Raw genomic sequence first — 13,336 nt, 5'->3', positions numbered from 1 at the left:
TAGAAAGTTGCTGCTGAGAGGGGTTCTTTGTGGGTTTTTTCCCCTTATGGAACTTCTTAATAGAATTATAAATATAAAAAACCAAAACCAACAAACATTTTGAGTGATGTACAAGTTCTCTCTCACTGTACATGTGCAATAATGAATAAAGGACCTTCCATTTCACTCCATAAAGGATGAAGGATTTCTAATTGCTTCTTACATCTTTTTCATTGTCCTCTTAATATACTTGGAAACAACACAGATATCACAATGTAAGAGTAATCTAATAATACAGAAGTCTCTATCTTCCCTGTAGTTCAATATTCATACATATAGCAAATTGCTACTTTTACAAAAAAAAAAAAAAAAAAAAAACAAAAAAAAAAAAAAAAAAAAAAAAAAAAAAAAAAAAAAACCCAAAACATCAAAACCCCCCGCATATAAGTTTATCTTAAATATCCTAAATCAACTGCATTTTTACCAGGCCAGCAAAAACTTATGTGTGAATAAGTGACATGAATAAAAAGCTTTTCTGACATTTTCACACTATCAAAAGGACTGCAGAAATATACCTTTTCTCTTCCTGACAACACACAAACCTTTACAGCACACATTTTGAATGTTTTAACACTCCAAAAGGAATTCTGCCAATTTCAGCCCTAATCATAGATGACTATTAGTGAAATATAAAATGAGACTATTATTAGAAAAAAAAATTTAGCTAAATTCACATTATTGAAATGGGACTAGCCTAAAAATGTATCTCAGCTCAAAAGCCAAATTTAAACACTTAATTTCTTAATAAGATTTTGACTGCAGTTTTGTAGTTTTGCTAGATTCTCGTGCTAGAAGTAGGCCATCCCTACAAAATTATACACCATATACATAGCAAAAGTGTATTTCTTTTTGCTTTGCATTTCACTCTGGCCTCAGAGAATATGAATGGAATATCCTAGATAATAAAAGCATGGATTTTAAGCAGTTATGGAGAAAATATTATGTGATATTTTACTGAGAGACTCTCAGATGCAGGTTTACATGTTCATAAAATCTTATTTTTCTACAGGTTTTGAAAAGTTTGACAAACACTGACTTGCTATTTCACACACACAAAAAAATCTGCAACATCTTTTCTTATTTGCTTCAGGTTAAGCATTGTATCTTAGTTGATTCTTTTTATAGGAGAGCTTTCAATTTCCCAGAAGTCTCTCTCAGGGAAGGAGAAATCCTACTGTCTCACTAGCTGCTGTAAAAATTCAGGAATTTTACTCCCAGAAAAATGCATGGATGTTTTCCAATGATGCACAGGCATCTCCAAATAGGTTTGGGTCAATAATTGTCTTCCTGAGAATGAATATCTTGTATACTATGTTATTTGTGTGTTTCTTTTCTCTAACATCCCCATTAAACCTTTGCTTCATGTCCTTTTTTCTGGAAATGGTGGATAGAACAATGTGGTCCAGCAGACGCTATTTGTCTTTACATGGTTAGAATATGGTGGTACAAGTCTCTGCCAACAGCTAAAAACATAAGCTAGAGAACAGCTTACAAGAAGCTTCTGCTGGTATGCAATGATATTCTTCCAGAAAACTGATTCCTGAACTTCTGGTTCTCCATATCTGTGTGTGTGCAGTTGTCTTAATTTCTGTTTCCCTTTGTCTTCCTTGGTTTTCTCTTCTTTTTCTCCATCTTCTCCTCTTAGGATACAAATGAAGGAAAAATAATATGTCAAATTAATAAAATTGCTAAATTAAAATCACACGCTGAAATAGGCTATTGCATCTTTTAACGAGGCTCAAGTTGCCATGACTCATGCAGTTCATGCACATGACAAATATCCCTCTTCAGTCCAGAGTGACGAGAGAGTTCAAGGGTGACAGTCTGGTTAAGGCTACAGATGAACTCACTGGTTCAGCACCCTAAAGTGGGAATGCTAGTTGGCAGAGGTAGGTAATCAAAAATTTGCCAACCTTGCTATCAGAGGTTCTTCACAACTGTGCAGCTGATTCTTGCAGTGACAAAATGTAAGCTGGCAGCTCTATGTCTGCATGAGTGCCTACATGTTTAAGTGCTCCCCTCCAAAGTCATGCACTTAAACAATCTAGTTCCCACAAAGGCTGCAGAAATCGTTGGTTCTTCTTGCATTTACAAGTCAAACCTCAAGTTTTAAATTCTGCATTTCTGCCCACCTGATGAAGTCATAAGTACCCGCTCCAGGAGGAGATGAAGTAACATTTTGTCAGCATCTGGTGTGTGAGTATCACCATGCTGCGTCGTTAGAGAAAGTCAGAGTTCATGGTCTGCCTTCTCCAAGCACATTATCTAAAGAACTGTGAATTGCCTTAGAAGTTAATTTGAACTGTCAGCATGATAGATGAAAAGATCACAGAAGTCCATTTGAAGCCAAAACAGAGTGAGAGGCAACTTCTAAATTACATTATTTATTTCTCTGTTCCTATCTACAAACAGAATGAGTGATGTCCAAAGCCAGCTTCTCTTCCTAGAAGACATTTGATAAACTTTCACTTGAAAATTTGTCATGTCAGGAGTAGCTTCAGGGCAGCTAATAGTGCCAAGAATACAGGTATTACTGCAACTCACACAGTGAAGCAGAGCAATCAACAGTGAATGACCTTCAAAAGTCAGGAAGACTCTCCCTCACAAAATTATAGTGGCCAAGTTAGAAATTTGCTGCACTGATTAAGAAGAAGAGTTTTTGTCATGGACAAGTGCTTGCCATGCCAGAAGAGCAGTAATTATTAGAGTTTAAGACTAAGGGATCTTCTTTGAATTTTGACAGTGATAAATCAGCTACAGAAACTGTACACAAGAATGTACATGTATCAGGAACCATGAAATACAGGATGGAGCTTCACAGTTTTTCCTGGTTAAAATCAAGGACTATATTTTGCTTTCCACTATTTTATTCTGAGCTAATGGCATTAACATTAGATTTTAACATGTCCTAAAAGGTTTTAAATTATTATTGATCAAATATCTTCATAAAGATGTGAGTGTACTCTGTAATTCATTAAAAATTGTACTGGAATGCTAAGGTTTTGCAAAATGCAAATAACTCAAAATGTCATAGCAAATGGGAGAGGGCAAAGCAGATTCAGTCTCTACCACTGATGGATAGCAGGTCTCTGGAACTCAAGTGCTCTTACAAAGTTTTCAGGAATTTTTTTTTTCCAGCTTTAAGATTTGCCAAGAAAAAAAAAAAACAATTAAGCACATTAAAAGAAATTAAATGAACATTACAAAGGATACTTCTGGGAAGAGAAATTATAGAATCAGAGTGGTGCTTATTACATGGCATTTCCTTGCAAATGTGCACAGATGAGGAGAATTGTTTAAAAAAACACCCCAGCCTAATTGGAATGGGAATGGACAGAAAATTAAAGGCAAAGGAGTACAAATAAACCTGAGGTTTTTTCCAGTGAAACAAAACACTTTTTTTTTTTGTAGGATCAGAGGTTAAAGTAATACATACTCGGCTTTTTCAGGTTCTGATTTTGTTTCTTCTTTCTCTTCCTTTTCCTCTTCTTTCACCTTCTCCTACAGAAAACCAGGATTAAAAAACTGTGTGTAAATATTATTATACAGTACAGAGTTAGTTAAAAGAATACCCAGAATGCAGAATGTTAGGGGTTTTGGGGGTTTTTTGTTAAACAATGGAAAATCTGAAAAAAGATGATAATTTGATTTACATTAATGAAGAGAGGTAATTTAACACTGAATTAAAAGCAATCCAAAAGATTATGTGCTTAGAGAAGGCTGTGGAAATTCAAGTTTGTGACATCAGAAAGAGTAAACACCAGTAATTATACATGGTTCTTTTAACAAAAAAAAAAGTCATAAAACCCAGAGAAACAAAGATGCAAGTTTTAGTTCAAGACTACATTTAATATATGAAAGAGAGAAATAGATATCAGAAATAGAAGATACAATTACCTGGATTTTTTCCTGTACCTCGGGCACTGGGGTTAAGGAGGGAGTGCTCAGTAAATCACTCAAACCAGCATTTGGATTGTGGGGGATCAATTTATACTGTCCACCTTCTCGTTTCAAATCCAAACCAAATATATCTGATAGTAGATCACTCTCTTCTGTTAAAGTCCGCAGATCTGTCAAGTCTTCTGCAGGCAATGCAGCTTCTGTTGGTTTCCTCTCTCCTTCTTCTTCTTCCCCACGCACTTCATCCTGAGTGGGATCTGGCATATTAGCCAACAGTTCAGCCACCTTGATTTTCTTGGCTCCTTCTACTAGGCTTCCTCCAAGCAGCAAAGTGCATATGATGCGAAAAAAGCCCCGGACAACGCTACAAGCGAAATGTAGTAAGCCCACCAAAATGCTCCAGTAGGAAGAAAACAAAGCCAAGACCATGTCCTTCATGGTCATTTTCTTCACTTTTTTCATTTGTTTCTTTAGACTCTTCATGCTGAGCATTTTCATAAGAGTCATTAAATTATACTTGAGAGTTAGTAAAGCTGACTTCATGGTCATGAGAGAGAAGAAACCCATTCTAGGATCTTCTTCCTCAGGATTATCTTTCTCATTCTCCTCTTTATTAGCTGACCTTTCATTCAGATCTGATTCAGAGATCTGGGCAGCCAGTTGCATTTCAAAGATGGTATCCTCACAGAAGTTAACAAAAAGCTCCATCTTTTCTTTCTCCCCACCCTCATTAACGACATCAAATATAAATTGTCTCTTTGACTCTTTTACCTGAGGTTTTTCCCACTGAGTCCGACTTGACTCACTTATTTCAAAATAAACTCGTTCAATGCGCTTTGCGCTGCCCATGATTTCTATACGTCCGAGGAAAGGCTGAAAGTAATTCAGCACACTCTCTGAGAGCTCCAGGAAAGTTTGCAATCGCGTATCATGGGGCATGTGCTCTGACAGGTTGGTCAGGAGAACAGCGACATTGAAACCAATGTCTTTTGCAGGCTCATGAAATCGTTTCACAAACTCCTCATAGTCCAAAGTCTCATTCTCATCTGTTTCAGCACATGACAGCAGAAACTCCGTTTCAGACTGAGTGTAGTGCTTATGGCTTTCCATTGCCCTGTGAAAATCCCTCTTCGAAATTATCCCTTTACCATCAGGGTCATATTCTTTGAATGCATCAGAGGAAGTCAAATCTTTCAATTTTAGGAACATATCAAAAAACTTCAGAATCATCTCCACATTGTTTGATGATTCCACAAGCATATCGACCATCTGCTTTCCAATAGTTCCATTCACAACATTACCTAGAGGTAATGACAGGATATTAGAGATAATGTCAGCAAATATTTTGGCAAAGAGAAGCATATTATAATGATTAGTGAAGCCACCAAAGAGTAAGAATGATAAATTATTGGATAACACACATGAGAAAGCTAGCTATGAAATCTGGAGTCTTTCACTATTAACTCTACCCTAAGACTTGGAAAAAAAGGTGACTAAGTATCTGCAATTATAGAAAGGAAAAATTAACAAGGCCTGTAGAGAGAGATCATACATTTAATGCAGTACTAAAAGTGGGGTAACATATTATAAATTTCACTATAGTGCAGCACAGACAGATCTAATGTCACTAGTTCACTACCATCTAGATAAGCAGCTCAGTATGTTCCTTACTGAGCACAGCCTACTAATTTACTTTGCTTTTCAGTAACCTTCTATGAGCCTAAAGCCTGAGGAATTATAATTCCAGGACCTTGAACATAGTCACTAGTTTAATAAAGCCTGTTCTTGATGGATAAGATCAATACCAAAATAAATGCAATCTATTAAGATTGTTAATAAAATGACCAACAAATGGTTTCATCCCCAGAACTCAGGATTTCAACTTAAAATGTAAAAATTTCTTCATCTAACCCAAAAGATCAGTCAAGTTCACAGAAAAAAAACAAAACTTCTGCTAGCTCTGGATTTTATAACGTTCTGGCATCCAGAATTAATATAACCTATGTCAACTACCCCATTTAAATCTCCCATTCACTTTCAGACCTGAAAGGTCTTCTCACAATTGAGACATGAAAATTAAAAATGCAAAGAAATACAGAGCACTAGCTTTCAAATTTAGAAAATGACAAACGTAAAAACTTTGCTAGAACAACCAAAACAGAGATTTCACATTTTTACTACCTTCCAGCATAGACAGCAACATGACAACCATATCTTTCTGAAGATCCATTAATTCCTTCAATAGTTCAATTTGACTGGAATCCTAAATAACAAAGACAGTATATAAATATAAATGATATATTGCTTTCTTTGACATTTATAAATGCATGTGCATGTGTATTTCACCTTGTAAAAAGCAGACTTAGAAATTAGAAATCTAGAAGTGTCAAAAATTGTAATAAAGTGAAAACATACTTAATTGCTTAACTCCTCACAGAATATTTACATTATCATCTGTTTAGAAAGAGTAATTTGATAAAGATAAAACTGAACGTGATAAAAGATCTAAAGTAATAACTGGGTATGTCAAAGCCACAGATGATGCTTCTGTAATGTTTCCTGACAGCTAAAACATTGACACTTTTGTTGTCATCAAGTTTAGAGCTATGGAAAATTGTAAAAACAGCAATAGCAGTAGCACATAGAGTTCAAAGTATAACATCATGCAAAATGAGCAATTTCATTATAGGCCACTGAACTTTTTGAAGGGAAAAAGAAAAGTTGAAATAAAATGCTAAAATATTTATTAATAAAGTTCCATTAGTAAATCCTTAGACATGCATTAAATTGATTTTTTTTTGCCACCTATCTCATTGGGTTTACTGAGTTCACTATGTCACTTACCTGGAGTCCATCTGGATAGAATTATTCAGCTACTTAATTTCTTCCTCAGTGATATGCTGTTGTATCATGCAATTGATAACAAATACTTGAGCAGTGTTGGACTTCAGTGAATGGTACAACAAACTCAAGGTACTTTATGGCTGTGGCAGGATGCTTTGCCCTGATAAAGCTTATTTGCTTGGCCTGGAACCCGGGCAGGAGATAAAGCAGTGCAAAGCCACCTGTGGTGAGCTAACATAGTGCTATTTTTTAGTGTTGAATATGCTAAAAGGCCAGTCTGGCTTACCATCTTTAAACACACACCTGTCCCTTTGAAGTCAGACTTGACAGATAAGCTGCTAAACTGACCTAGAGGCCTATGACTGCCAGCCAACTTCTTTCCGTTAAAAATCCCAGGCCACTTTCATTCAGTTATATTCTTCCACAAACTTGAAGCATATGGCATTTCTCCCATCCATTTGGGACACCTCTCCACAAGGATTGAAAGACGAAGAAGTACACCATAAAAAGGAATGTGCTGAGATTCATCAATTTCTACGTAATGTTTCTTCTGCTAGCTTGCTATAGCTAGCTGCTATAATTGCTTTAACAGAATTGCTTTCATATAGTGCGCTTTGACATTTAGTGTTATAGTTGATCAGTGTTTTTATCTTATATACTGTGTAGTAAGTAATTCTGGTTAAGATCTGTCTGTTCAATATTCTTAATAACTAACTCATCTTTTATAAATGTATCTGATCTTCCATCATTAAAACTTGCAGGATACTGATTTAATCACACCTCTGTAATTCCTTAAATTTGAACTGTTAACAAAATCTGAAGCTAAGGAAGGGTTTACTATCATTTAAAACCCCTTTCTGTGAAGGAGTTTAAATACAAAAAGGTTTTCTTTCTGTTCTTCAGACTCAAATAAAAAGCTTTTATAATAAACATTGTCTAAAGCACTCACTCCACCATCAACAATGACAATTTGGATCTTGGATTGAAAACTGCGTAATTTGGAAATAACAAGATTTTTAATTGATTTGCCCTGTAAGTTTTCATTACAAAACTTTTATCTACAGAAGTTATGTACAACTCAAATGATCTTTGTTTATTTTGGATTGAAAATTGTACTTTCTTTTGCTGTCTTAGATTCTTAAGAAGCATTACCATTATCACATTGTTGCTTCCTGGTACAAGATAGAGAATTAAAATAAAATAAAATTAAAAAACAAAAAAAAAAAAAAAAAAACCACCAAAACACCACAAAACACAAACAAACTAATTTTGCTCCTGTTGAAATCTTGCTTCAAATGTTCTCCAAAAGTGCTCTGAAAACTCATGATTGAAAACAAAACCCAAGTATAGGCACGTCCCTCTTACAGACAAAAGCCATATGCAACTCCTTACAACTCCACTTAGCCACACTCAATACTTTTGAAAACTGATATTTCAACAGAATCTGAAAAATATATTGATATATTCTTGTAATAAATATAAACAAACAAAAGAGGCCATGTCTCTTCTGGTATTTTCTGCTAGACCCCATAGAGAGTTTCCAAAAGCCAAAAACTTGATCTCCAAGCAAGAGAAAGACACCACCACTATTTATAGTGATGCACTTGGAATGATACATTTGGAATAGACTTTGTTTCAGTCATCCCACAGAACATCAGGGGTAAGTCCACACTCCTGTTGTGCAAAGCTGCTGGGCTATCTTTGAAGAGGCAGGATGAGTATCGTTATTTTCTAGGTTCAGTAATTAAAGATGCTGTGAAGCCACTCTGGGCACAGCTGTGACTATAAACTTGTCATTACTGTAAAAGCAAATCTTGCCAGTACCCACATCCTATTTCATAATCAACACATAGCTACTACGTGTTTGATTCACTGTCAGTAACTAAAATACTTCTTTCCAGTTTGCTTTAGTGGAACAGGAAAAAAGCACAATAGGTTTCAACATGGCCTACCCAAATACCGACTATTTAAAAATTCTTAAAATAACAAAGATGTCTCAAAACCTGAATAGTATCTACAGGTACTTTTAAATGCGCTTCAGGAGAAATTCAATGCATTTCTCTTGAAAATCAAGTTTGACTGTGATGCCATTTGTGGGAAGAACACTTCTATTTAGCCATAAGGAATAAGAAGTGTACCTGTAGCCCAAGATCCTCAAGTGTTGGAAAGCAGCCTACTTTCATCCATAAAGTTCCAAGGGCAGGGAGAAAAAAAAATCTGAGAAAGACTTCTTTTATTTATGCAAAGAATATTTACATGGACACTTTTGGAGCCAAATAATGAAATCTAAAACCTCAGAGACTTCAGAGATGTATTTCTTAACAATAACATTTTCACAAGCATATGACATTTTTCTCTAAAAATATCAAATCATGTAAAAAATTAGAATCAGTGCATTGAATTAAAATGTGTAATTCTTTTAAAAATTTAACACGTTGAAAAATGCACTGCTTAAGGATAGGATTCCTCGTACCTCATTTTCACACTCTAAATAACCGTCTCTGCCAGTCCCCTTCACTATTTCTACAGCTTATGAAATGACATCCAAAAAGAAATTCACATCCAAAAGAAATTCACCCATTATAAGGTCTGACTACTCTCTACTAAGAGTGAAAAGTTTTATATGCAGACATGTGTTGAACTAGGGTTTAATAATGATGAACTAGGGTTCAGTGCAGGAGCCATCAACAAACATGATGTGTCCTGCATAAAAGGAAACTGCAGAAAACACTGTGAGAGAACTTTGGTACAAAAGACCATAACTGAGAGTTCTTTTTGAATATCAGTGATATACTTTGTTTGCAGTTTGATCTAATCTGCTTTGTACCTGTGGCCAGTGATGCAATTACAGGCCTGCTATTCACACCTGCTTTAGTTTTGCAATTTTCTCCCTCCATTTTATTGTATTCTATCATCTCTGTCTTTTATTTTTCCTACTAACTATTGTTATTAACGTTTCAAACTTATTAACATTTGTTTCTCTTTAATAAACATGCTAGTGACTTATGAAGGAAAAGTAAAACAAAAAGATACCTGAGAGAGCTTCATCTGCATGTGGGCAAACACATGAAGGAAACCAACTACAGCATCCCACAGCCTGCTGTGTGCCAGACTTTGCTGATTACCAGTACATGGCCCCTATTGTTCAGGAAAAAAAAAAAAAAATCAACAAAAACAGGAAGAAATACATGTAAGTGCATAGCTTAGGGCTGTCCTTTAGAAACTCCTATGAAATATTAAATATATAGAATTATGTATTTAATAAAACCACTGACTGTAAAAAATGCCTACTCATAATAACCATTCTGCCTGTTTTAGCCGAATCTTAATATACTAACTCAGACCCCCAAAGTGTGTGTCTGTTTGCAACTTCAAACAATAAGTGCTGAAGTGCTGATTACAAATCTTCAAGTTGTTTCTTCCTTATGTAGCTCTGTAAATTTGGAAAAACCTTAGAGAAGGTTAATGCAATATTCATATAAGGCACTAGAGAATCAGTTTCCTGAATTTTTTCCCCCAGTATATTGCAGAGCACAGTGCTAAAAAATAATTAAAGAAAATACTAAAGAGTAGTGACAGGTACAGATACATATATTTTATTATTTTGCTTCATACATAAACAAATGTGCTAAAATAATGTTGAATAAATGCATCTATATTATATTTCTATGCTGTATCCAGCTCCTTTATATCTTTATGCCAAATATATGATGACTTTTCTTTCAAGTTCATAACATTCTAATGAAATTAATTTACCTGGATATATTCTGTGAGAGTATTGAAAACCTGCTTTGCAACCTGGATGGCTTTGGAAAAATTTCGTTGTCCTTGTTCATCAATAACATCCTTCCCAGAATAATACCAATAGAAATCACTGATGGATTCCTAAGGAAAAAATAGTTGTGAGAAGCACAAAGAGGTTGTGTGGCCAAACTGGCTCTAACTGGATATTCATCAATATAAGAAAAACAGTATTAGACAGTTCTTGTTCTAAAATTTATTTTGTTTATAAAGGCTTTAAATGAACCACCCAGTGATTCTCAAGATACTTCAAGAATTGTAGTTTCATTTCAAGTGAATCAATAGGAAAACAAATACAGGGAAAGAAATAACTTAAACACCCCACAGCAAACCTCAAAATAAAATAAATTAGAATTAGATTAGTTGGTATCTGATCTTAGAAATACAACAACCTGCATTCTGAAAGGGAGTGCTCAGTAGTACTGCCATGCTGCATGCTGTTCATTAAACAATGTCTTTTTATACTGTGTGCTTGACACCTAGTCAATAGTGGGAGCAAATGTTGCTTTGTGTGCATGATTTCTCTCTCCATCTTCCCCAAAGGCGAGCTTATTAAATTTTCAACATAGTAAGCAATGGAATGAAAATCATTGTATTGTCTCCACAACTTCTACAGAGTACATAAAGATAGAAAGCGATGTTGGTAACAGCAGCAGTGGGAACAAAAAAAAAAAAAAAAAAGAAAAATAATTTTCCAAGTCTGGAATTCTCAGAGCAAATAAATGAATGGCTAAAGGGAACTTAACTAGACAAATAATTTAAAAAAACCAAACCGTAATATACTATCATGTGCAGTGATTTTCAGAAAGAAGACAATTATAGGTAAAAATTATGAACATTTATCACAAAATATGCTTTCACACCATTCACATGCTGCAATCTGGAAACAAAGTAGATTTTTTTCATTAATTTCTACAGTCTTGTGACAATGTAATGTTTTCATATTAAAAGGATTTGCGAGATAGTTAAAAATAGATTATTGGAAAGTTTTTTAACACACTGCGTTCTGCACTTTTTTTCCCTTTCACCTTTTTTTCCCCCTTCTTAGAATATGTGCTATTCTTATGCTTCACTCCACTCCAGCACATGAGCACTCATTTACAGAGTGGCCAGCACTCAGCCTAAATCAGAATATGGATGAAAAAGCAACTGGCTGAAACTGAACTTGATCAGTACAAAAGGTTCGCACACACAGGGTAGTTTCAGTCAACACCTGGCTACCTGAGCACAGCCCCATCTTCTGCTGCTCTCCTTGGTTAATGGCCTCCATTGCATTCCCAGGATAAAGGCCGGAACCAATCTTTCACATGTATGCTACCTTTGACTCTCCCCATACAAAACAGCAATTCTTAAGGAATTGCAATCAATGGAGAATTTCAGCCTTTCTTGTCAGCTTGGGCTACAGGGACCAGAATAAGTATGATGACAAATGAATGTGCTTCTCTAATAAAACCTGTATGGAAGTAATATTTTGATTTACTTACTTAGTATATAAATTACTTACCTGAACTCTCAATAAGTAATCCACAGTAGAAATTATAATATTAACAGTTGTGTTGTTACCAGTTTGAGTTCTCAGGTAATTCTGAAAATCTAAAAATTCAAATAGAATTTAATTTAAACTTATTGAAGTTTAGAAACTACTTCTGAAAATTAATTCTGACTTACGATGGTCTAGAAAAGTTTAACTTAGAGGCATGGATTGGGTTTTCTTCTCTTTCTTTGGTGTTTTTTTTTGGTTTTTTCTTTGCTTGTTTGTTTGGGTTTTTTTGGTCAATAAACCATTGTAAGAGTTTTAACATCTTATTGCAGAGATCACATACCAGTGAACTTCTGAAGCCACAACCTTGTTTATACATTTCATCTGCAAAACTTAACTTGGTCTTACTTTAATCTATTTATGACTAGAACTACATCAATATCAATGCAATTATATTTAGAATATATTTTGTTAAGTAAAATTAAATCACATAATTATACAAATCCTGATAACTAAGTCAGAATTATGTCTGATGCCTAAAAAGGAAAAATATCCCTTTTTTTCCTCTTTTCATTCATTAAGAATGAGAGAGAGAACACATGGAAATATATTAATGAAAAAAATACAATTAAATTATGCATTTTTAATGTGTTCTTTTATATTTAAAAGATATGTTATTTCTTCAAGAAAGGTATTGTGTACATTGTAACTTCACATACAATTCTAACTGACATTAGTAGGAAACAGCGTGGACCAGAAAGCAGAGACATGCCAAAGGACATGCCAAATTGACACAACTTCCTCTTACATTTTCCTCTCAATCTTCCATGTCTAGAAGTTAGAAACCATGTACATTTTCCTATGGAAATTTAACTTTCCTAGTGGGTCAAGATCCAAAACTCATCATTTTGGAAACAATTATCTTATCTATAAAATTAGGGCTGTTATAAAACACTGGCAACTTAATTCCACTTAAAGATTTTCCCTCAGTGTACAGTCTAGCAGCTATTCCACCTTTCATAATATTTTATGAAGGCTGCCAAACCTCCAGCAATTAAGAGCTTTTATCATCGGTTACCATCACCTTGATTTCGCTGACTAGTGCCTGCCCACAAACCTGAATTGTGTCCTTCACAAAGCAACTGAAGGAAGCGGAAGAGGTCACAGGTGAACTCATCATCCTGCATCACCTTTTCTCCTGTAGAAAGGCCAGACGGAAGCAGGTTATCACAGTCTGCCAAGTAACACCTCACAGCCCCTGAAGAAAATCTC

General features: G+C 34.9%; 1 protein-coding gene across 1 annotated transcript in view; it reads right to left on the bottom strand.

Annotated features, from left to right (window-relative positions):
• RYR2 (ryanodine receptor 2) overlaps window positions 1-13,336 on the bottom strand; it is a 386,078-nt gene that overhangs the window by 22,138 nt on the left and 350,604 nt on the right. Inside the window, exons 85-92 of the mRNA XM_053937433.1 lie at window positions 13,182-13,262; window positions 12,089-12,177; window positions 10,540-10,668; window positions 9,817-9,921; window positions 6,121-6,202; window positions 3,931-5,240; window positions 3,476-3,537; window positions 1,532-1,679 (exon numbers count right to left, since the gene is read on the bottom strand). Of these exons, the coding sequence (XP_053793408.1) occupies window positions 1,532-1,679; window positions 3,476-3,537; window positions 3,931-5,240; window positions 6,121-6,202; window positions 9,817-9,921; window positions 10,540-10,668; window positions 12,089-12,177; window positions 13,182-13,262 (2,006 nt within the window). The remainder of the gene's footprint in view (window positions 1-1,531; window positions 1,680-3,475; window positions 3,538-3,930; window positions 5,241-6,120; window positions 6,203-9,816; window positions 9,922-10,539; window positions 10,669-12,088; window positions 12,178-13,181; window positions 13,263-13,336) is intronic.

This window comes from Vidua chalybeata, chromosome 3 (assembly GCF_026979565.1).
Source record: "Vidua chalybeata isolate OUT-0048 chromosome 3, bVidCha1 merged haplotype, whole genome shotgun sequence".
Taxonomy (NCBI): Eukaryota; Metazoa; Chordata; class Aves; order Passeriformes; family Viduidae; genus Vidua; species Vidua chalybeata.
Note: the sequence above shows the minus strand (reverse complement) of the source record. Positions and strands in the feature narration are given on the sequence as shown.